The sequence below is a fragment of the Argopecten irradians genome, chromosome 8 (genome assembly GCF_041381155.1).
Source record: "Argopecten irradians isolate NY chromosome 8, Ai_NY, whole genome shotgun sequence".
NCBI classification, from domain to species: Eukaryota; Metazoa; Mollusca; class Bivalvia; order Pectinida; family Pectinidae; genus Argopecten; species Argopecten irradians.
In genome coordinates, this window is record NC_091141.1 from 3,311,591 (window position 1) to 3,338,741 (window position 27,151).

Sequence of the window (27,151 nt, forward strand, 5' to 3'; positions counted from 1 at the left end):
GTCCTATCCATTCTCTCTAATAATGGACAGGTTAAGGAAATTATCCATTAGAGGTCTACTTATTGTTGTTTTTCGAGAAACTAAAACAGCGCGAAATAGAGTACGGCTATTCAGGAAATCTGGCATTGATTGATGCTGTAACCTCATCTTAGACCATCGCCCGAAATATCTTCTTATGTTTTTGTTATTTTTCAAGAAACTTCATAGTTTAATATGACAATTTCGCTACTTTGCCTTTTAACGACAATCACACCCATTTACATACACATAGACATATAGCTGCCATCAAGGACATACTCAAACATTCATTTTCCCACACACAATTAACAATGGAATATCCTCCCGGTGGTTACAGCACTACACTAGAGGTCTTCAAGTCACATATCCTAAAAACAGAACTTGAAGGCCTAAACCCCACTCCCTAAAACTCTAACATATGTTTATCTTATAACTAAAAAAAAAAAAAAAAAATAAACCTGCACCTTTACAATAACTGTAAAAAAACTTCAGCTTCCCCCCCCCCCCCCCCCACAATCATGCCCCTGCCAATCAACACAATATAATCATCGTCATCGATGGATTTATGGCACCAATAAGAAGTGTACGTGTAACCCATCAACTGCTGCGCAGTATTTACGTAGTACGACGCTGGGAAATACATGTCACGGCTTACATGTAGGTACATATGAAAATGTAGACGACCCGCGTTAACATTATGAACACTAATTACAAAACATCTATCTATTCAAAATTGTTTAGGAACTTATGATAAGCATGGTAACAGCAAGCGTATGGATTAAAGATGAAAGTTTCGAAAACGTTGTGCACGTCGGCCTTTAATGATTAAAATGAAAGTAGACTTAGCGGAAATGGAACTCTTCAGTTGAGGAAACAATAAAATCATTAGTGCTTCATCATGGCTGACAACGTTCAAAAAGAACAAATAAGTAAATTTATACAACTCACAGGCAGCGACAGCGGCAGAGCTAAGTTTTATCTAGAATCTTCAAACTGGAACTATGAGGTAAATTAAGCTTTGACCATGTACCGCATCCTTGCATGAGCAGAATTCGGATCAATTTGGTGTGACCCTACAGTAGGCCTAACATCTCTTAAAAAATCTCGTGCGCATGATGTAGCGTTATTCATCATGCTTATGAATACTGCTTACATTTCATTGTAGGACGAGAAGACTTTTTCCATTGTCGGTTAGCATACAAAATAAACCAATTTTCACATTAGAAACAAGCACTTATGATACAGGAGGATGAATACTACAAAAGACTTCGAAATCCTCTTAGATAACCACTTAAAGGACAACATTTATAATAATTATTGATATATGTATATATATGAGCTAACAAATACCTGTACCATTGACATAAATGTAATTGTAATGTATATTTTGATGTTTTATGATATGGACATAGAGGCTTCTAGCCTACGTCCATTAACTTCAATTAAATTCAATGATACAGGAGGATGAATACTGGATGTGTAACAGGAGTCTGGAGAGGAGAAAATGTTGCGGCCAGACCAGGATTCGAACCAGGGACATCCAAACGGCAAACTCTAGACAAATGCTCTACCGCTGAGCTGCCTGGTCACTAGCAATTGACCCAGTCTAATCCCGCTACACTCCTTACTTTTTCAAAGTCTTCGCCCTCGAAGACATACAAAACCCTTATGCCACAACCATTGGGTAATTTAATTTGAATTTAAGGCAAAGCCTCAGAAGAGCGCAGCTCCATGTCATGTAAATACAGGATTATATAACATCATAAATTTATATTGTCTACATTTTTCTACGAGATTAACATTAAAATATATTTCACTGATATGCACAGGATATCAATATTTAGAAAGAATTTGATATAATCCAAATGGAAAAGTTCAATTTACTTTGCATCAGATGGGGAGAAAACTTGGCATTATATGCCACACATGTTATCAAAAATACGCGGGAATCAGTGCCGTCATCTTTGGCGTCAGGTTTTGTGACGTCACTGCTGACGGTGCCGTGCGCTTGAGAACATACAGAGTATATAATATATTTGACCAATACATTTGTTTCCTTGTTCTTGTATATGTGTAAGTTAAGTAATTTTAAAGCGTATCCCGATGACACGTTTTCGCCTAGTACAGAAAATTTCAAATCTCTTTGTGCTGATAACGAGAATTAAAACATGGCTGCCTAATGGAGGCACGATACTTTTCCCGGGGGACATGATTTCAAAGTTCAAGGGGTACTGGAATGTATTGGAATATATAAGCTCACGCACGTGTTATATGGTTAGTATAGCTTCGCTCTACACGGCCTTTTGCCGCCAAGAGAGCTACGCTTAATAGTTGGGCGCCAATTTTGTAACAGGAGAGGAGAAAATGTAGGGGCCAGACCAGGATTCGAATCTGGGACATCCAAATGGGAAATTCTACACAAATGCTCTACCGCTGAGCTGCTCGGTCACTGGCAATCGACCAGTCGAATCCCGCCACACTCCTCCTTCCTTTTTTAAAATCTTCGCCCTCGAAGACATACATGTACAAGACCCTTATACCACCACCATTGGGTAATTTATAAATTTGTTGGGCGCCAATTTGTAACAGGAGAGGAGAAATTGTAGCGGCCAGACTGGGATTCGAATCAAGGACCTCCTAACACTAGCCAAATGCTCTACCGCTGTGTTACTTGGTCACTGATGAACAACCCAGTCCAATCCCGCTACAGATGTTTAAACAGGTCGGGGATAAGTCCTGATTCCACTGTTATATACGTACATGTACTCTAATACCAGAGTCAACTATAGCAAAGTTCATTATAGACAAATTGTAGACATCTTAAGACTTAAAACAACCTTGATGGTTCATTCAAACCTGTTTTACGGTATGAAAATATTTGCTAACCTATCACCTATGAAATGTTTCATGGCAAGATTAACTTTAATGCTGTTAGATAGTGCTTATATAATGCCAATTTGTTATCAGCTACGTTGAGTAACTGACGTTCAAAGCTAAGTCAATCTAGGGTATGAAGTCTATCACATTTCGAAAGTTTCCCTCTGTGGTTTTCTAGATGAAAAAAATAGGTGGCAGTGGCCGAGTGGTTAAGATGTCTTGACAACTCTGGGTCGCGAGTTCTGGGTCGCTGGTCGGTGGTTTTCTCCAGGTACTCTAGTTTTCCTCCACCATCAAACCTGGTACGTCTGTACATGACCACGATTGTTAATAGGACATTAAACTAAACAAACCAAACCAAATCTACCAGAAAAATGATATTATTTGTGTACCTACCAGAGCATAATAGTCTTCACTCATCACACTTGATTGTTGATAGGTTGCTGTAGCTAGTTTTTTCGACAATGATGATGGAGGTGAAGATCTGTATGAGGCACCAACAGCACAGCCTGAACCACTGCCCCCAAAGCCTTCACAGCCCACAGGGCCATCAGCAGCGTCAGCCTTTCCACCTCCAAGCTCAAGGCCATCCAGGTAGACATAATACAGTTCTTAACAAATGTCAGAATATACAAATTAATCATATATATTTAAGTGATCCTTGGCTGCTGTATGTGTATCTGATTCATGGATTAGAGTCTGTGTAATACTGTATCAATGTTTTTCAACTGTAGTTGCATGATGTGATTTTTTTCTCTCACTTCTAATTTTTTTCTCTCACTTCTCTAACAGTAAGTCATATTTCAATAATTTTGCAAAAACAGTTCTGAATATTTTATTCTCGGTACTTTAGATATTACAATGTCTAGTTCATTGAAATACTTTTGGTTTACCAATGATCTTTGACATTTGACAATGTTGTTCCATAACAGGCCATTATAACAGAACGAATAAAACTTGATGATATTTTTTTTCACAATTTTTGATTTAAGGTTTGCAACGCTAGGTAATTACCAGACACAAGAAAGTTCTTCATCAGAAGAGGATGAAGGACAGGCCTTTTATGCTGGTGGCTCTGAGACCAGGTAAATATATTGTACCCTTGTGATAGAGGTTGCACTACATAATTTAACATATTATTAAATTATTCTGTAATTTTCATAATACAGAGTTATCTACCCTTAATGTTAGGTAATGATTGTCACGTCATGTCTTTTTGAGCATAACGTCATCTTTTATGAGAAAATGATGTGATTTTCGCTAAAAAGATAATTATGTTAATGGGACCTACTCACAAGGGAGGTAACTCTGTAATATACAAAGACAGAATATTATTGGTTATTTCTTATCATGTATTTGAATTTTTGTTCAATTGATACCAGGACATTTTAAATAATCTAGATGTATTACTTTGACTTATAGGGTAAATATGACTTTTTACTTTTTGCTTTCAGTGGTCAACAGATAATTGGTCCAAAGAAACGTGACGGGAAGAAGGTGGTAGATAACCTGTTTCAGTCAGCAAGGGAGTAAGTGTTGGTTACGGTGTATGTTATAGCTTTAGGAGAAGAGTTCTGTTCTTTTATACAATAAGATTTTTATGTATACAAATATATGATAAAATTTGCTTTCAAAGGGCTATAAACACAGAAACTAGTACACTTTAACTATAAGCATAGAAACTATGTTTGGCATAAAACACTAACAAATAAATTAAAGGTGTTTGCCATTCCAGCACAATATTTAGTAACTGACCTGTCGCCTACCAATGACCTGATTAATTGATTGATTGATGGGGGTTAACATCCATTGTTTAGTTATAACTGAGCTTAGAACTTCAATTATCTATCAGTGACCAATAAAGAGACCCTATCATATGTTAAAAAAGCCAAAATTTTTGCTAATACCATCCATCTTTTCATTTTTTTGTCTACAGACATGGTGCAGAGGAGGTGGACCGATCAGAAAAGAAACCAACAAAGAGTATGGCATTTAAAGGTTCTGGCTACAGACTTGGTGAAACTGAGGATGGACCTGCTGATATTGTACAGGGAGCACCTTTACAGTCAGGTCCCAGACAGGTAAATCATTTAAACCTTTACAGTCAAGTCCCAGACAGGTAAATCATGTAAACCTTTACAGTCAAGTCCCAGACAGGTAAATCATGCAAACCTTTACAGTCAAGTCCCAGACAGGTAAATCATGCAAACCTTTACAGTCAAGTCCCAGACAGGTAAATCATGCAAACCTTTACAGTCAAGTCCCAGACAGGTAAATCATGTAAACCTTTACAGTCAAGTCCCAGACAGGTAAATCATGTAAACCTTTACAGTCAAGTCCCAGACAGTAAATCATGTAAACCTTTACAGTCAAGTCCCAGACAGGTAAATCATGAAACCTTTACAGTCAAGTCCCAGACAGGTAAATCATGCAAACCTTTACAGTCAAGTCCCAGACAGTAAATCAGTAAACCTTTACGTCAAGTCCCAGACAGGTAAATCATGAAACCTTTACAGTCAAGTCCCAGACAGGTAAATCATGTAAAACTTTACAGTCAAGTCCCAGACAGGTAAATCATGCAAACCTTTACAGTCAAGTCCCAGACAGGTAAATCATGTAAACCTTTACAGTCAAGTCCCAGACAGGTAAATCATGTAAACCTTTACAGTCAAGTCCCAGACAGGTAAATCATGTAAACCTTTACAGTCAAGTCCCAGACAGGTAATCATGACTTTACAGTCAAGTCCCAGACAGGTAAATCATGTAAACCTTTACAGTCAAGTCCCAGACAGGTAAATCATGTAAACCTTTACAGTCAAGTCCCAGACAGGTAAATCATGTAAACCTTTACAGTCAAGTCCCAGACAGGTAAATCAGTAAACCTTTACAGTCAGTCCCAGACAGGTAAATCATGTAAACCTTTACAGTCAAGTCCCAGACAGGTAAATCATGCAAACCTTTACAGTCAAGTCCCAGACAGGTAAATCATGTAAACCTTTACAGTCAAGTCCCAGACAGGTAAATCATGTAAACCTTTACAGTCAAGTCCCAGACAGGTAAATCATGTAAACCTTTACGTCAAGTCCCGCTAAAGAAACCTTTACAGTCAAGTCCCAGACAGGTAAATCATGTAAACCTTTACAGTCAAGTCCCAGACAGGTAAATCATGTAAACCTTTACAGTCAAGTCCCAGACAGGTAAATCATGTAAACCTTTACAGTCAAGTCCCAGACAGGTAAATCATGCAAACCTTTACAGTCAAGTCCCAGACAGGTAAATCATGTAAACCTTTACAGTCAAGTCCCAGACAGGTAAATCATGTAAACCTTTACAGTCAAGTCCCAGACAGGTAAATCATGTAAACCTTTACAGTCAAGTCCCAGACAGGTAAATCATGTAAACCTTTACAGTCAAGTCCCAGACAGGTAAATCATGTAAACCTTTACAGTCAAGTCCCAGACAGGTAAATCATGCAAACCTTTCAGTCAAGTCCCAGACAGGTAAATCATGTAAACCTTTACAGTCAAGTCCCAGACAGGTAAATCATGTAAACCTTTACAGTCAAGTCCCAGACAGGTAAATCATGTAAACCTTTACTGTCAAGTCCCAGACAGGTAAATCATGTAAACCTTTACAGTCAAGTCCCAGACAGGTAAATCATGTAAACCTTTACAGTCAAGTCCCAGACAGGTAAATCATGTAAACCTTTACAGTCAAGTCCCAGACAGGTAAATCATGTAAACCTACAACTAAATCACCAGACAGGTAAATCATGTAAACCTTTACAGTCAAGTCCCAGACAGGTAAATCATGTAAACCTTTACAGTCAAGTCCCAGACAGGTAAATCATGTAAACCTTTACAGTCAAGTCCCAGACAGGTAAATCATGTAAACCTTTACAGTCAAGTCCCAGACAGGTAAATCATGCAAACCTTTACAGTCAAGTCCCAGACAGGTAAATCATGTAAACCTTTACAGTCAAGTCCCAGACAGGTAAATCATGTAAACCTTTACAGTCAAGTCCCAGACAGGTAAATCATGTAAACCTTTACAGTCAAGTCCCAGACAGGTAAATCATGCAAACCTTTACAGTCAAGTCCCAGACAGGTAAATCATGTAAACCTTTACAGTCAAGTCCCAGACAGGTAAATCATGCAAACCTTTACAGTCAAGTCCCAGACAGGTAAATCATGTAAACCTTTACAGTCAAGTCCCAGACAGGTAAATCATGTAAACCTTTACAGTCAAGTCCCAGACAGGTAAATCATGTAAACCTTTACAGTCAAGTCCCAGACAGGTAAATCATGTAAACCTTTACAGTCAAGTCCCAGACAGGTAAATCATGTAAACCTTTACAGTCAAGTCCCAGACAGGTAAATCATGCAAACCTTTACAGTCAAGTCCCAGACAGGTAAATCATGTAAACCTTTACAGTCAAGTCCCAGACAGGTAAATCATGCAAACCTTTACAGTCAAGTCCCAGACAGGTAAATCATGCAAACCTTTACAGTCAAGTCCCAGACAGGTAAATCATGCAAACCTTTACAGTCAAGTCCCAGACAGGAAAATCATGTAAACCTTTACAGTCAAGTCCCAGACAGGTAAATCATGCAAACCTTTACAGTCAAGTCCCAGACAGGTAAATCATGCAAACCTTTACAGTCAAGTCCCAGACAGGTAAATCATGTAAACCTTTACAGTCAAGTCCCAGACAGGTAAATCATGTAAACCTTTACAGTCAAGTCCCAGACAGGTAAATCATGTAAACCTTTACAGTCAAGTCCCAGACAGGTAAATCATGTAAACCTTTACAGTCAAGTCCCAGACAGGTAAATCATGCAAACCTTTACAGTCAAGTCCCAGACAGGTAAATCATGTAAACCTTTACAGTCAGTACCAACAGGTAAATCATGCAAACCTTTACAGTCAAGTCCCAGACAGGTAAATCATGCAAACCTTTACAGTCAAGTCCCAGACAGGTAAATCATGTAAACCTTTACAGTCAAGTCCCAGACAGGTAAATCATGTAAACCTTTACAGTCAAGTCCCAGACAGGTAAATCATGCAAACCTTTACTGTCAAGTCCCAGACAGGTAAATCATGTAAACCTTTACAGTCAAGTCCCTGACAGGTAAATCATGCAAATCTTTACAGTCAGGTACCCAACAGGTAAATCATGCAAACCTTTACTGTCAAGTCCCAGACAGTTAAATCATGAAAACCTTTACAGTCAGGTACCCAACAGGTAAATTGTGTAAAACTTTACAGTCAAGTCCCAGACAGGTAGTCATGTAAACTTTTACAATCAAGTCCCTGACAGGTAAATCATGTAAAACTTTACAAATTATGATGAGGCTTTCATCTAGGATAGATGTTTTAATTAGATTAGTTAAAACTTCTGTAAGCTCACCTTAAGGTCAATGTATCAGGTATTTACAATTACACAAAGTATCTCCTTGGACTTGATCAAGCTTATTATTTACTTTGAATTTCATTTAACTTTGAATTTATTACCACTTAGAAGAGTAATCATTATATTGTCATATGTGTACTAGGTTGATATGGTACTTAAGTTATGGAAGGATGGCTTCAGTGTGGATAATGGGGAACTGAGAGACTTCCACAATCCTGCAAACAAAGAATTCCTAGACTCCGTGGCAAAAGGGTAAATATTAGATCCAATATATATGTAGATTTGAATAAAAGTTTCGTTTTTGAACTGTATGTTACTATCGATTCTTTTATTTTATGGAGAGCTGGTTAAAGTTAACTGCTTTAATAAAAAAAATTATCCCTACAAAAATGTTATAGATGCAGAACAACTATTTGAGTAGAAATTGCACCGATAAATCACATTTAAAAAGTCGTTCAGACATAGAAGCTTGACAAAAATAAGTTGGTTTTATAGAATTTTTTAGTAAATTTAAAGTAAAACACTGACTGTTATACTGTGGTACCATTGCTATGATTCAATAAACACACATATTTCCATCCATTGACAGAGAAGTACCCAACGAGCTTATCAGAATGGCTAGAGGAGGGGAAGTCAATCTCAATATGGAAGATCATCGACAAGAGAACTATGTCAAACCCAAGGAAACACTTAAAGCCTTCTCTGGACATGGAAACATGCTTGGAAGGTGAGTCATTTATGGGGTGTAATGTAATGGAGCTAGCCTGGCCTTCTCTGGAGAGGGAAACATGCTTAGAAGGTGAGTCATTTATGGGGTGTAATGTAATGGAGCTAGCCTGGCCTTCTCTGGACATGGAAACATGCTTGGAAGGTGAGTCATTTATGGGGTGTAATGTAATGGAGCTAGCCTGGCCTTCTCTGGACATGGAAACATGCTTGGAAGGTGAGTCATTTATGGGGTGTAATGTAATGGAGCTAGCCTGGCCTTCTCTGGACATGGAAATATGCTTGGAAGGTGAGTCATTTATGGGGTGTAATGTAATGGAGCTAGTCTGGCCTTCTCTGGAGAGGGAAATATGCTTGGAAGGTGAGTCATTTATGGGGTATAATGTAATGGAGCTAGCCTGGCCTTCTCTGGACATGGAAATATGCTTGGAAGGTGAGTCATTTATGGGGTATAATGTAATGGAGCTAGCCTGGCCTTGTAATGGAGCTAGCCTGGCCTTCTCTGGAGGAAACATGCCTTCTACTTCAGTTTATAAACTGATATTTAAGCATAGGACAAAAGTCCTCGACATGAAATTCAGTAGAAACCAGGTTCAGGGGAGATAATCCAAACATTCTGTAGACAAGAAAACAGTTCTGATTGAAAGCCACTGGAGACTAAGGCCGTTTTCAATTATGCGGTTTGACTGGTTTGACCTAGTTGTTCGTTTATGAATTAAAAACGGACCTGGTGATTTCATATATATTGTTTTCAGACAAGCTTTGACAAAGCCCCCACAGGCCTGTATCGTAAACTGCAGGTCCGTCAGGATTTATACTTGAAATAATAACTTTTACAAACGGTCGAACCGGTTGTTCCGAATAAACGAAAATGACCAAGGACATTCTGTATTTGCGTATTACAGAGTTATCTGCCCTTACGGGTAGGTATTGATTGTGAAGTCATGTGATTCAGATGGTAATGGCATATATACTTTTCAGAGAAAACTACGGGAGTTGCCTTCGCACAATAATGACGTCACAATGGAAAGGGGGTAACTCTGTGACCTAGTGTAACAAATGTGTACTCATCAGACTTTCACTTCATGTTTGAAAATCACATCATTTTATTTCTGTATTTAAAGGGACATGAAGTGAAATTGATTAGCACATTTACATCAGGCAAGTGTCAAGTTATTCCTGTCTCTAGCATTGCAGCGATCCATTTATATTTACCTACTTTCCCAATCGTGTGCGTTACTGACTCTTGTCATACTCCGTTTACCTGGAATTTGTTTATGTTGGCTTCACCCCCATTTATGACCCATCATTTTGTTTACATTCACCTAATTTATGCAGTGCATTGTAGAAGGTGTCTAGAGTTCAATGCTACTTTTTTTATGGCACTCAATCAACATATCTGTCTTGACCGGGCTGGTTCAAAATAAAGAAAGATTGAATTTCCATGATAATTATTTTATTGACATATTTGCACAATAACTGATGTATTTCATTTAGTAAGGTATCTGACATATCATAAATTTGTATTTTACACAAATTTACATGGTGAGTTAGGTTCATGTCCATTTAATAGTGTTAATTGTAACTGATGTATAGAAGCATTCCTAGACTTGATGACTGTCTATGAAACAGTTGTTTATGATTCAGTTCAAACTTTTCAGTCCAGCACCAAATGTAGCTGTACCTTCAGCTGCTGCCGGTTCAGCGACTACAGGTCCACAAAGTAATGTTAATGTAGATCAGTCCCGCCCCACTACCAGTCTCCAAATTAGGCTCGCAGATGGGTCAAGGTGAGTGGTGTAAACAGGTAGAATATTGTTTGGTACTTCTGAATGGAAAGTGATAGTAAATCTATTTACTGAAATGGAGTTTTAAGTGTGCATACATTTAAGTCTGTTTAATGTTTTTCAGTTATTAATAGAAAAAAATTTTGGAAAAAAAATCAAATTATTCTCAAATATCTGCAAAAAATACTTGTAGACTTCATAAAAGAGTAAATATTACTGAAAATACACTATTTAGGAATTCAGAAGAATGAAGATTGTTTTTACAGGGTTTTGGAAAACTTAGTAATACATGTATGTATTAGTTACCTACAGTATTATACAGCTGACACAAGGTAACATTCAGGATGAAGTGTCCATATTGATGATCTGTCACTGCGTGTCACAGTGAGTTAGTGGCTCTGGTGTGAATGAATAGTTTTATAAAATTTTGTTTCTACATTTCAGGATGGTTGCCAAATTTAACCACACACACAGAATCAGTGACATAAGACAACACATTATAGCGTATCCTTTTTTCTGTCCAGTAAGCATGATTGATTTTGAAATTCCTTAGATAATTGATGGAATGAATTCAAATATTCAGCTTTAAGAGGAAATTGTGAAATAATAATAAAAATGTTTAGAAAGATTATGAACTACATATTGGATGAATATTATTTCAAGGGAGGGAATCAAAAGATATATCACACACAGAAAATGAGTCGGTCACCACCTTTGACTTGAAAACAGATCAGTATAGATCAGCTTCCTAATCTAAAGCTGTTTATATGAATATACTATAAACATGGAGTTTTTGTGAGGTGTGTTTATGTGTGGATTTACACTATTTATCTAAAGAATATTTCAGTGAGAAAATTTTCCCTGTATTTGGTGTATATAAAACCATAAAGCAAAAAACATGTAAAAGACTGAGTCCAACAAGGCATTTCCTTCCAGTAAATTGATTTTTTAATCAGAGAGTTGTTGACATATTTTGGCTCAAAAAGAGCCATCCTCAGAACAACAATTAATTGTGACGTCATGGATACATGTGTAAACAACAAAAATTGTGACGTCATGGATACACGTGTAAACAACAAAAATTGTTAACGTCATAACAGACATGTAAGTACAAAATCTTGGCATAGCTGTACTGGTGAACCTAGCTTTATAGGATTGAACAATTGGATATAAATGTATTGTGTATATATATATATATTGGTTAGTTATCTGATATCATAGCTGTACTGGTGAACCTAGCTTTATAGGATTGAACAATTGGATATAAATGTATTATATATATATATATATATTGGTTAGTTATCTGATATCATAGCTGTACTGGTGAACCTAGCTTTATAGGATTGAACAATTGGATATAAATGTATTATGTATATATATATTGGTTAGTTATCAGATATCATAGCTGTACTGGTGAACATAGCTTTATAGGATTGAACAATTGGATATAAATGTATTGTGTATATATATATATATTGGTTAGTTATCTGATATCATAGCTGTACTGGTGAACCTAGCTTTATAGGATTGAACAATTGGATATAAATGTATTGTGTATATATATATTGGTTAGTTATCTGATATCATAGCTGTACTGGTGAAACTAGCTTTATAGGATTGAACAATTGGATATAAATGTATTGTGTATATATATATATTGGTTAGTTATCTGATATCATAGCTGTACTGGTGAACCTAGCTTTATAGGATTGAACAATTGGATATAAATGTATTGCGTCTATATATTGATTAGTTATCTGATATCATAGCTGTACTGGTGAACATAGTTTTATACTATTGAACAATGGATATAAATGTATTATGTATATATATATATTGGTTAGTTATCTGATATCATAGCTGTACTGGTGAACATAGTTTTATACTATTGAACAATGCTATAATTGGATATAAATGTATTATGTATATATATATTGGTTAGTTATCTGATATCATAGCTGTACTGGTGAACATAGTTTTATACTATTGAACAATGCTATAATTGGATATAAATGTATTGTGTATATATATATTGGTTAGTTATCTGATATCATAGCTGTACTGGTGAACATAGTTTTATACTATTGAACAATGCTATAATTGGATATAAATGTATTATGTATATATATATTGGTTAGTTATCTGATATCATAGCTGTACTGGTGAACATAGTTTTATACTATTGAACAATGCTATAATTGGATATAAATGTATTATGTATATATATATTGGTTAGTTATCTGATATCATAGCTGTACTGGTGAACATAGTTTTTATATTGATTGAACAATTGGATATAAATGTATTGCGTATATATATTGGTTAGTTATCTGATATCATAGCTGTACTGGTGAACATAGTTTTATACTATTGAACAATGCTATAATTGGATATAAATGTATTATGTATATATATATTGGTTAGTTATCTGATATCATAGCTGTACTGGTGAACCTAGCTTTATAGGATTGAACAATTGGATATAAATGTATTATATATATATATATATATTGGTTAGTTATCTGATATCATAGCTGTACTGGTGAACCTAGCTTTATAGGATTGAACAATTGGATATAAATGTATTATATATATATATATATTGGTTAGTTATCTGATATCATAGCTGTACTGGTGAACCTAGCTTTATAGGATTGAACAATTGGATATAAATGTATTTATGTATATATATATTGGTTAGTTATCTGATATCATAGCTGTACTGGTGAACCTAGCTTTATAGGATTGAACAATTGGATATAAATGTATTATGTATATATATATATTGGTTAGTTATCTGATATCATAGCTGTACTGGTGAACCTAGCTTTATAGGATTGAACAATTGGATATAAATGTATTATGTATATATATATATATTGGTTAGTTATCTGATATCATAGCTGTACTGGTGAACCTAGCTTTATAGGATTGAACAATTGGATATAAATGTATTATATATATATATATTGGTTAGTTATCTGATATCATAGCTGTACTGGTGAACCTAGCTTTATAGGATTGAACAATTGGATATAAATGTATTATGTATATATATATATTGATTAGTTATCTGATATCATAGCTGTACTGGTGAACCTAGCTTTATAGGATCGAACTATTGGATATAAATGTATTATGTATATATATATATTGGTTAGTTATCTGATATCATAGCTGTACTGGTGAACCTAGCTTTATAGGATTGAACAATTGGATATAAATGTATTATGTATATATATATTGATTAGTTATCTGATATCATAGCTGTACTGGTGAACCTAGCTTTATAGGATTGAACTATTGGATATAAATGTATTATGTATATATATATTGGTTAGTTTTCTGATATCATAGCTGTACTGGTGAACCTAGCTTTATAGGATTGAACAATTGGATATAAATGTATTATGTATATATATATATTGGTTAGTTTTCTGATATCATAGCTGTACTGGTGAACCTAGCTTTATAGGATTGAACAATTGGATATAAATGTATTATGTATATATATATATTGGTTAGTTATCTGATATCATAGCTGTACTGGTGAACCTAGCTTTATAGGATTGAACAATTGGATATAAATGTATTATTATATATATATATTGGTTAGTTATCTGATATCATAGCTGTACTGGTGAACCTAGCTTTATAGGATTGAACAATTGGATATAAATGTATTATGTATATATATATTGATTAGTTATCTGATATCATAGCTGTACTGGTGAACCTAGCTTTATAGGATTGAACAATTGGATATAAATGTATTATGATATATATATATTGGTTAGTTATCTGATATCATAGCTGTACTGGTGAACCTAGCTTTATAGGATTGAACAATTGGATATAAATGTATTGTGTATATATATATATTGGTTAGTTATCTGATATCATAGCTGTACTGGTGAACCTAGTTTTATAGGATTGAACAATTGGATATAAATGTATTATGTATATATATATATTGGTTAGTTATCTGATATCATAGCTGTACTGGTGAACCTAGCTTTATAGGATTGAACAATTGGATATAAATGTATTATGTATATATATATATTGGTTAGTTATCTGATATCATAGCTGTACTGGTGAACCTAGCTTTATAGGATTGAACAATTGGATATAAATGTATTATGTATATATATATATTGGTTAGTTATCTGATATCATAGCTGTACTGGTGAACCTAGCTTTATAGGATTGAACAATTGGATATAAATGTATTGTGTATATATATATATTGGTTAGTTATCTGATATCATAGCTGTACTGGTGAACCTAGCTTTATAGGATTGAACAATTGGATATAAATGTATTGGTAAATATATATATATATTGGTTAGTTATCTGATATCATAGCTGTACTGGTGAACCTAGCTTTATAGGATTGAACAATTGGATATAAATGTATATATATATATATATATTGGTTAGTTATCTGATATCATAGCTGTACTGGTGAACCTAGCTTTATAGGATTGAACAATTGGATATAAAATGTATTATGTATATATATATTGGTTAGTTATCTGATATCATAGCTGTACTGGTGAACCTAGCTTTATAGGATTGAACAATTGGATATAAATGTATTATGTATATATATATATTGGTTAGTTATCTGATATCATAGCTGTACTGGTGAACCTAGCTTTATAGGATTGAACAATTGGATATAAATGTATTATGTATATATATATATTGGTTAGTTATCTGATATCATAGCTGTACTGGTGAACCTAGCTTTATAGGATTGAACAATTGGATATAAATGTATTGTGTATATATATATATTGGTTAGTTATCTGATATCATAGCTGTACTGGTGAACCTAGCTTTATAGGATTGAACAATTGGATATAAATGTATTGTGTAGTATATATATATTGGTTAGTTATCTGATATCATAGCTGTACTGGTGAACCTAGTTTTATAGGATTGAACAATTGGATATAAATGTATTATGTATATATATATTGGTTAGTTATCTGATATCATAGCTGTACTGGTGAACCTAGTTTTATAGGATTGAACAATTGGATATAAATGTATTGTGTATATATACATTGGTTAGTTATCTGATATCATAGCTGTACTGGTGAACCTAGCTTTATAGGATCGAACAATTGGATATAAATGTATTATGTATATATATATATATTGGTTAGTTATCTGATATCATAGCTGTACTGGTGAACCTAGCTTTATAGGATTGAACAATTGGATATAAATGTATTGTGTATATATATATATATTGGTTAGTTATCTGATATCATAGCTGTACTGGTGAACCTAGCTTTATAGGATTGAACTATTGGATATAAATGTATTATGTATATATATATATTGGTTAGTTATCTGATATCATAGCTGTACTGGTGAACCTAGCTTTTATAGGATTGAACAATTGGATATAAATGTATTTGTGTATATATATATATTGGTTAGTTATCTGATATCATAGCTGTACTGGTGAACCTAGCTTGGATATAAATGTATATGTATTATATATATATATTGATTAGTTATCTGATATCATAGCTGTACTGGTGAACCTAGCTTTATAGGATTGAACAATTGGATATAAATGTATTGTGTGTATATATATATATATATTGGTTAGTTATCTGATATCATAGCTGTACTGGTGAACCTTGCTTTATAGGATTGAACAATTGGATATAAATGTATTATGTATATATATATATTGGTTAGTTATCTGATATCATAGCTGTACTGGTGAACCTAGCTTTATAGGATTGAACAATTGGATATAAATGTATTATGTATATATATATATATTGGTTAGTTATCTGATATCATAGCTGTACTGGTGAACCTAGCTTTATAGGATTGAACAATTGGATATAAATGTATTGTGTATATATATATATATATTGGTTAGTTATCTGATATCATAGCTGTACTGGTGAACCTAGCTTTATAGGATTGAACAATTGGATATAAATGTATTGTGTATATATATATTGGTTAGTTATCTGATATCATAGCTGTACTGGTGAACATAGTTTTATACTATTGAACAATGCTATAATTGGATTATAAATGTATTGTGTATATATATATATTGATTAGTTATCTGATATCATAGCTGTACTGGTGAACCTAGCTTTATAGGATCGAACAATTGGATATAAATGTATTGTGTATATATATATATTGATTAGTTATCTGATATCATAGCTGTACTGGTGAACCTAGCTTTATAGGATTGAACAATTGGATATAAATGTATTGTGTATATATATATATTGGTTAGTTATCTGATATCATAGCTGTACTGGTGAACCTAGCTTTATAGGATTGAACAATTGGATATAAATGTATTGTGTATATATATATATATTGGTTAGTTATCTGATATCATAGCTGTACTGGTGAACCTAGCTTTATAGGATTGAACAATTGGATATAAATGTATTGCGTCTATATATTAATTAGTTATCTGATATCATAGCTGTACTGGTGAACCTAGCTTTATAGGATTGAACAATTGGATATAAATGTATTGCGTCTATATATTGATTAGTTATCTGATATCATAGCTGTACTGGTGAACATAGTTTTATACGATTGAACAATTGGATATAAATGTATTGTGTATATATATATATATTGATTAGTTATCTGATATCATAGCTGTACTGGTGAACCTAGCTTTATAGGATCGAACAATTGGATATAAATGTATTATGTATATATATATATATTGGTTAGTTATCTGATATCATAGCTGTACTGGTGAACCTAGCTTTATAGGATTGAACAATTGGATATAAATGTATTGTGTGTATATATATATATATTGGTTAGTTATCTGATATCATAGCTGTACTGGTGAACCTAGCTTTATAGGATTGAACAATTGGATATAAATGTATTATGTATATATATATTGGTTAGTTATCTGATATCATAGCTGTACTGGTGAACCTAGCTTTATAGGATTGAACAATTGGATATAAATGTATTATGTATATATATATATATTGGTTAGTTATCTGATATCATAGCTGTACTGGTGAACCTAGCTTTATAGGATTGAACAATTGGATATAAATGTATTGTGTATATATATATATATTGGTTAGTTATCTGATATCATAGCTGTACTGGTGAACCTAGCTTTATAGGATTGAACAATTGGATATAAATGTATTGTGTATATATATTGGTTAGTTATCTGATATCATAGCTGTACTGGTGAACCTAGCTTTATAGGATTGAACAATTGGATATAAATGTATTGTGTATATATATATATATTGATTAGTTATCTGATATCATAGCTGTACTGGTGAACCTAGCTTTATAGGATCGAACAATTGGATATAAATGTATTGTGTATATATATATATTGATTAGTTATCTGATATCATAGCTGTATTGGTGAACCTAGCTTTATAGGATTGAACAATTGGATATAAATGTATTGTGTATATATATATATTGGTTAGTTATCTGATATCATAGCTGTACTGGTGAACCTAGCTTTATAGGATTGAACAATTGGATATAAATGTATTGTGTGTATATATATATATTGATTAGTTATCTGATATCATAGCTGTACTGGTGAACCTAGCTTTATAGGATTGAACAATTGGATATAAATGTATTGTGTATATATATATTGATTAGTTATCTGATATCATAGCTGTACTGGTGAACCTAGCTTTATAGGATTGAACAATTGGATATAGATGTATTGTGTATATATATATTGATTAGTTATCTGATATCATAGCTGTACTGGTGAACATAGTTTTATACGATTGAACAATTGGATATAAATGTATTGTGTATATATATATATATTGATTAGTTATCTGATATCATAGCTGTACTGGTGGAACCTAGCTTTATAGGATCGAACAATTGGATATAAATGTATTATGTATATATATATATATTGGTTAGTTATCTGATATCATAGCTGTACTGGTGAACCTAGCTTTATAGGATTGAACAATTGGATATAAATGTATTATGTATATATATATATTGGTTAGTTATCTGATATCATAGCTGTACTGGTGAACCTAGCTTTATAGGATCGAACAATTGGATATAAATGTATTATGTATATATATATATTGGTTAGTTATCTGATATCATAGCTGTACTGGTGAACCTAGCTTTATAGGATTGAACAATTGGATATAAATGTATTATGTATATATATATATTGGTTAGTTATCAGATATCATAGCTGTACTGGTGAACCTAGCTTTATAGGATTGAACAATTGGATATAAATGTATTATATATATATATATTGGTTAGTTATCTGATATCATAGCTGTACTGGTGAACATAGTTTTATAGGATTGAACAATTGGATATAAATGTATTATATATATATATATATTGGTTAGTTATCTGATATCATAGCTGTACTGGTGAACCTAGCTTTATAGGATCGAACAATTGGATATAAATGTATTATGTATATATATATATTGGTTAGTTATCAGATATCATAGCTGTACTGGTGAACATAGTTTTATAGGATTGAACTATTGGATATAAATGTATTATGTATATATATATATATTGATTAGTTATCTGATATCATAGCTGTACTGGTGAACCTAGCTTTATAGGATCGAACAATTGGATATAAATGTATTATGTATATATATATATTGGTTAGTTATCAGATATCATAGCTGTACTGGTGAACCTAGCTTTATAGGATTGAACAATTGGATATAAATGTATTATGTATATATATATTGGTTAGTTATCTGATATAGCTGTACTGGTGAACCTAGCTTTATAGGATTGAACAATTGGATATAAATGTATTATGTATATATATATATTGGTTAGTTATCTGATATCATAGCTGTACTGGTGAACCTAGTTTTATAGGATTGAACTATTGGATATAAATGTATTATGTATATATATATATATTGGTTAGTTATCTGATATCATAGCTGTACTGGTGAACCTAGCTTTATAGGATTGAACAATTGGATATAAATGTATTATGTATATATATATTGGTTAGTTATCTGATATCATAGCTGTACTGGTGAACCTAGCTTTATAGGAGGATTGAACAATTGGATATAAATGTATTATGTATATATATATTGGTTAGTTATCAGATATCATAGTTGTACTGGTGAACATAGTTTTTTAGCTCACCTGGCCCAAAGGGCCGGTGAGCTTATGTCATGGCGCGGCGTCCGTCGTCCGTCCGTCGTCCGTCGTCCGTCCGTCCGTCCGTCCGTCCGTCCGTCGTCCGTCTGTCCGTCAACAATTCTTTTAAATGGCTACTAGTCATAGAGTTCTGCATGGATTGTAACCAAATTTGGCCACAAACATCCTTGGGGGAGGGGGAACAGAACTTGTATAAATTTTGGCTCTGACCCCCCTGGGGCAGGAGGGGCGGGGCCCAATAGGGGAAATAGAGGTAAATCCTTTAAATCGCTACTAGTCATAGAGTTCTGCATGGATTGTAACCAAATTTGGCCACAAACATCCTTGGGGAAGGGGGAACAGAACTTGTATAAATTTTGGCTCTGACCCTCCGGGGGCAGGAGGGGCGGGGCCCAATAGGGGAAATAGAGGTAAATCCTTTAAATCGCTACTAGTCATAGAGTTCTGCATGGATTGTAACCAAAATTTGGCCACAAATATCCTTGGGGGAGGGGGAACAGAACTTGTATAAATTTTGGCTCTGACCCCCCCGGGGGCAGGAGGGGCGGGGCCCAATAGGGGAAATAGAGGTAAATCCTATAAATCGCTACTTGTCCTAGAGTTCTGCATGGATTGTAACCAAATTTGGCCACAAACATCCTTGGGGGAAGGGGAACAGAGCTTGTATAAAATTTTGGCTCTGACCCCCCGGGGGCAGGAGGGGCGGGGCCCAATAGGGGAAATAGAGGTAAATCCTATAAATCGCTACTTGTCCTAGAGTTTTGCATGGATTGTAACCAAATATGGGGGCCACAAACTAATCCTTGGGGGAAAGGGATCAAGAAACTTGTATACATTATTTGAAAGCTCTGACCGCCCACGTTGGGCTGGCTGAGGAGGGGCAGGCCATTCAATTAGGAGTGGAGTAATTGGAGGAAAGGTTTAAAATCCTATAATAATCTGAGACTCCTTTTTGGTCCTATAGTTCTGCAAGGAATAAGAAACCAAAATTGGCACGCTAAACCTTCTTTTTTCGGAAGGGAAACATGAACATGTAAAAATTTTGGCTCTTAACCCACCAGGGGCAGGTGAGATGGAGTGACACAAAATGTTTGAAAATTCGGTGGTACCTTGATGTCAAATTGTCCGATGTTCAGAAAAAGTAAACGAATTAGACGAAGCCGGTGTAATTAGCTGAACATTGGACTTTTGCATTACAAACAGGTGTGAGCGATACAGGCCCTCTGGGCCTCTTGTTACGATTGAACAATTGGATATAAATGTATTGCGTATATATATTGGTTAGTTATCTGATATCATAGCTGTACTGGTGAACCTAGCTTTATAGGATTGAACAATTGGATATAAATGTATTATGTATATATATATTGGTTAGTTATCTGATATCATAGCTGTACTGGTGAACCTAGCTTTATAGGATTGAACAATTGGATATAAATGTATTATATATATATATATATTGGTTAGTTATCTGATATCATAGCTGTACTGGTGAACATAGTTTTATAGGATAGAACAATTGGATATAAATGTATTGCGTATATATATTGATTAGTTATCTGATATCATAGCTGTACTGGTGAACCTAGCTTTATAGGATTGAACAATTGGATATAAATGTATTATGTATATATATATTGGTTAGTTATCAGATATCATAGCTGTACTGGTGAACCTAGCTTTATAGGATTGAACAATTGGATATATAAATGTATTATGTATATATATATATTGGTTAGTTATCTGATATCATAGCTGTACTGGTGAACCTAGCTTTATAGGATTGAACAATTGGATATAAATGTATTATGTATATATATATTGGTTAGTTATCTGATATCATAGCTGTACTGATGAACCTAGCTTTATAGGATTGAACAATTGGATATAAATGTATTATGTATATATATATTGGTTAGTTATCTGATATCATAGCTGTACTGGTGAACCTAGCTTTATAGGATTGAACAATTGGATATAAATGTATTATGTATATATATATATTGGTTAGTTATCTGATATCATAGCTGTACTGGTGAACATAGTTTTTTACGATTGAACAATTGGATATAAATGTATTGCGTATATATATTGATTAGTTATCTGATATCATAGCTGTACTGGTGAACCTAGCTTTATAGATTGAACAATTGGATATAAATGTATTATGTATATATATATTGGTTAGTTATCTGATATCATAGCTGTACTGGTGAACCTAGCTTTATAGGATTGAACAATTGGATATAAATGTATTATGTATATATATATTGGTTAGTTATCTGATATCATAGCTGTACTGGTGAACATAGTTTTATACTATTGAACAATGCTATAATTGGATATAAATGTATTATGTATATATATATTGGTTAGTTATCTGATATAGCTGTACTGGTGAACATAGTTTTATAGGATTGAACAATGCTATAATTGGATATATTATGTATATATATTGGTCAGTTATCTAATATCTCTCAGATAAACCTTCTAGTCTTTCTCAGTACTTATTGGATACCTTGTTATATTGATTATGGAACAATATATATATATAATATCCAATTGTATTGTTCAATCATATAAAATTATGTTCACCAGTACAGCCATATCATTGCCAAGATTTTGTGTACTCTCTTATGACCTCAACAATTTTTGTTTACATTTTGGTATAATTTGGAAATATTCTGTTGGTTACCATCGATCACACATTCGTCACAAAATTATGTCTTTATACAGGATATCTTTATTCAAACTTTACATCTCGGTCCAGTTCCCTCAGATTAAAGTGGACATGTTTTAGTATAATTCTGATAACATTGTTTTTGTTTCACAGCAACAATTCCTGAAAAAATTCCTTGATGTATATGTGAAAAGAAAGTATGTAATGAATGTAATGCCTATTTATTCCTTAACTATCACCAGAAATAATCCAAGATATGCAGGTGCAAATTTCGTTCTCATGACAACGTTTCCGAATAAAGAATTAACTGATGAGTCCCAGACGTTGGAGCAGGGGAAACTGTTAAATGCTGTGATAGTGCAAAGAATTAAGTGAAGGAGAGAAAAGGTGTGTGAGGGAATTCATATAAACATAAATTGTGCCAGGTGTCATACAAAATTCCAAAGATGTATTAAAAAAAATACACAAACGTACCAGTGATGTTCAAATATACAGTGTCTTGGACATCAAATCAAAATAAACAGATAGAACTTATACTCCAAGATATTTTACTTTTGGTAACAATTAAATAAACAAAAAAATAGAAATCGTTATAATCCAAATTATTCCAAAGTCGCTATTCACTACCTACCATTAAGGCAGACCGATTTACTTCATACTTGAGAAAAAATTGGTGCATTTATGTTGGAGAATGTATCCAGGAAGGTAACTGATCTAAGTTATTGTTAAGTGTTCAGTAGATGATGTAACGGTTGTGTACACAGGGACCTGGCACGACTTTTTTAAACTAACAGTATACATATATATATATATTATAGTATCAAGGGTTATAGTACGAAGTTATGGCTTGACAGGGAAATGTCTACCTAGCATATTTTTCGTAAATTTCCCGAATCATCAAGCCATAACTTCGTCAATACTTGGCAAATTTTGTTCATCAAGCACTCAATGGAAAGATAAATTATTTCTCTTTAAGGTAAGATATCGGTCAATGTTGTATAGAACCCATTTATTAAAATAATAACGATTTTAAAAAATAGGCCCGTTTTTCTCGACCACCGAGTTCATACCCTTGATACTATAATATATATATGTATACTATTGGTTAGAAATTTTCGTGCCATGTCCCTGTGGTTGTGTATGTATTTTGATGTTTTAAGAGAGATACAGCTACGTCCGATAAGTTTAAATGTGATAAATATCGGATCTTATCACCCAGTCATTAACATACGAGTTAGTTGGAGTAAAATATCTTTATCTGTTCCCAAAAGAGAATATTAACCTTATTCTATTTTGGTGAGTTGTATTTACATCACATAGAAGTGATTCTTATGGGCTGTTTAGATATATACATATATGTTTAATTTTCCAATTTCATCACTAGAGAAGCACTTTAGAGAAAATTTGCGATCAGAAAATCACACACAAAAGAGCATGACAAATTGGTATTTCAAATGTCTGTCCTATTTTTTTTCAGAGAGATGTAAATTTGAAATTGACAACATAATATAATGCATTTTAAAAGTGAATTTCCTGTATGTGTGTGGTGGAAGTATGACCAAAGTGAGACAGTGTGGTTTATTTGTTGTGAGGAATACAAGGTTTATTTTCTGGTCAGTGGAAGTCTTGTATCAAGGCCAGAATCTAATACAGATATACAATTTGTAGTATTATGTAGACAATAGTACACATGATGCTTTTTCCATTAATCTTGCATTCACATTTAGTGACGGTTTTGTACTATATTATTATTTATTCTATAGATACAAGAAGAGAATGGTTTTAGTCAATGTTAACACAGTTTATTTATTGATAACTTGTTACTATGACATGTGTTTACCGCCCATCCTTTCCACTCTGATTCTCACATAATCTTTTTACCTAATTAAATATAGGGGACGGCCTTCCTTTTGTCATGTGGTCCACAAGTAGTTTACTAAAGCGAAGTGAAAGGTAATTTGTCATTCAATAGAGAAAAAAGGTAGAGTCAGTTCAAAATATAATATGTTTTCAGGCAAGATCTTTTTCAATTTCTTCTACTGCACGTGAAGCTATTCCATGATTTTATTTCAAATCCATTTTGGTTCCTCTCTTTTTAAATTTTAGTAAAAATTCAAAAAGGTCCATTTCGGTTTTAAGCAATGGATGAGAAGATGTTAAGGAAACGAAAAGTGCTCACGATTATCATGACAAGCAAAATGGCTACCTCTTGCATCATCATCAGTCTTGTATGGTACATATGTACATGTATATGAAAGTACATTATCAAGACATCGCAAGCAACTGTTAACGTTGTCTCCGATCAAAATCTGTAGCCGTGAGGTCAGTCAGGACCAAATATATAGTAATGTACCTTCAACTGTTTGGTACCAAAACTGATATTTATTGTTCCCCAAACGAATGACTGTTTGTGATGTGAAAATGACATTTTTTGTCTGTCTGGATGTTTAAGAACATGTTAAAGTTTACAGAATAAATTGTGTTGCTTTACCGTATACTGTTGTTTCGTGCATGCTTTAGGGACCTTATCTTTAGTCTACTCACAAACATCTTACCTCGTCCTCACACTGTTTTGCCTAATTAAAAAATCAATCTTACAATATTTAACTTAACATCACCATTATGAATACAAAACGATAAGCTGCAGTAAAATTAATAACATTTAAAGAGACTTTCAAACATTCAGAGACGTAAGAGTTTGTTTTCAATTGCAAACTGTTTAAGGTTGTATTCTTCTGAGGTTTCAGTGCCGTTGAAGTCTCGTTTCAACATAGATCAAAGAAGTTATGAGTTTTCAAATATAATTTATCAGTATCTGTAGCAAGTTGCCAGATGCAAATTTTGTCAAAAAAATTGCATTTCTATTTTTTAGTAGATTTTTTTTTATACGGGGATTTTAAGAAAATGGCCCATTTGGCGGCCATTTTGAAATTGAGTCTTTTTTCGCTTAAAGTAGAGCCACAGTTTTACCATTTTTTACTGAAATTGTTTTTACTTGAATCATCACTGCGCCAGCATTTTTAGCTGTATTTAGCTATTTTTTTGCTGCAAATTCTTACTAGGTTCGTAGAAATTAAAATATTGAGCATTAATATGTGAAACGATACACTTTTATGACTTTTTTTTATTTTTACATTTAATGGTAATTTGGACACTTTTATTTTTTACTCTAAAATAATGAAAAATAACAAAAATTCAAATGGGGCAAAAAGTAATCACACGTACCCCTAATTTTTTTTCCTGATTTAGAAAGAACAACCGTTTCCCTATTGATATGCAAAATAAATAACAAAAGTTTAATACCAGAACTTTTTCTATAAAGGGTTAAATTTGGCAAAAATGGCTGAAATGGTGCATTTTGTAGCTCATAATTAAGGGGTAAGGGTAGCATATGTTGTTATTCTGAGAAAAAATATTAGTCTAATTGATCAAAACTGGTATATTTTTAAAGAAGACTACTAGAAAATGAATTCTACAAACATTCATACATATCAAACACCTCATTCAGAAATTATGTCTTTAATCTCTTGTCTATATGGTCAAAACAGCAAATTCCCATAAAATCCAATATTTTGTCAACTAGGTGTCTTTGAGTGACAAAAGCTCAAAAACGAGCACACGGACATATGTTTTTTCTTCCATTTTTTTTTATGGTATGAACTCCTTTTTCCAAAAATCTATATGAGAAACAAAGTTTAATACAAGAAAATTTTGACTTCTCAGAGGTGCACATCCTTAAACTAGTGATGTTTTGTATGTCTTGTATATCACTTAAAAGTTATACTTCAACATTTAAAGTGTGTATGTATCAGGTCTAACTTTAGTTATTACAGTTGAATCGTAGATTGTTATGTTTATAAATTTTGCCAAAAAAAAAACCAAAAAAAAACCAAACCAACAAAAAACAAAAACATCAATAATTTAATATTTTTAAATTAGTTTTGTTTAGTTTTATGAAAAGAAAATGAGATGAGTCACAAATTGTAAATCAGTGGGGTTGAGGAATTATCCAGAGAATGATAGTGGAAATGTACTATTTACCTGTTGTTATAGTTTACCTTATTTACCATATTATAAGTTTAGTATTTATCATAAAAAATGATAATTTTAGTTCTATTTCAATATTTTTCACCATCTGTAATCGTTTGAGATTGGAATAATTTCGACAATCCCTGTATGTAGTTGTAAATGTATAAACAATACAAAATAGGTAATAAACATATAAATTAATATAACATTATTCTCATCAATAAAAAAATATACTTAACTAAAATAAAAACATATAATAAATGTACAAAATAAGAACAACAATATGGCAACATTCCTTCCGATACACATGTAAAACTCCCTTACATGAAATAGACCTAGACATTTTCACTTTAAACTGACCAGATCATGCGGAACAGAAATAACGGATTTTTATTTTTAAATTAACGGCAAACAAGA

General features: G+C 33.2%; 1 protein-coding gene across 1 annotated transcript; it reads left to right on the plus strand.

The window, feature by feature from the left end:
• The first annotated feature begins 868 nt into the window (after positions 1-868).
• On the plus strand, positions 869-25,200 carry LOC138329108 (NSFL1 cofactor p47-like). Its single transcript, XM_069275857.1, has 10 exons — positions 869-1,024; positions 3,335-3,489; positions 3,888-3,980; positions 4,350-4,424; positions 4,832-4,976; positions 8,451-8,560; positions 8,898-9,035; positions 10,696-10,824; positions 11,266-11,325; positions 22,948-25,200. The coding sequence occupies exons 1-10, from the start codon at positions 917-919 to the stop codon at positions 23,078-23,080; spliced, it is 1,146 nt and encodes a 381-aa protein (XP_069131958.1). The 5' UTR covers positions 869-916; the 3' UTR covers positions 23,081-25,200.
• Positions 25,201-27,151: the final 1,951 nt, after the last annotated feature.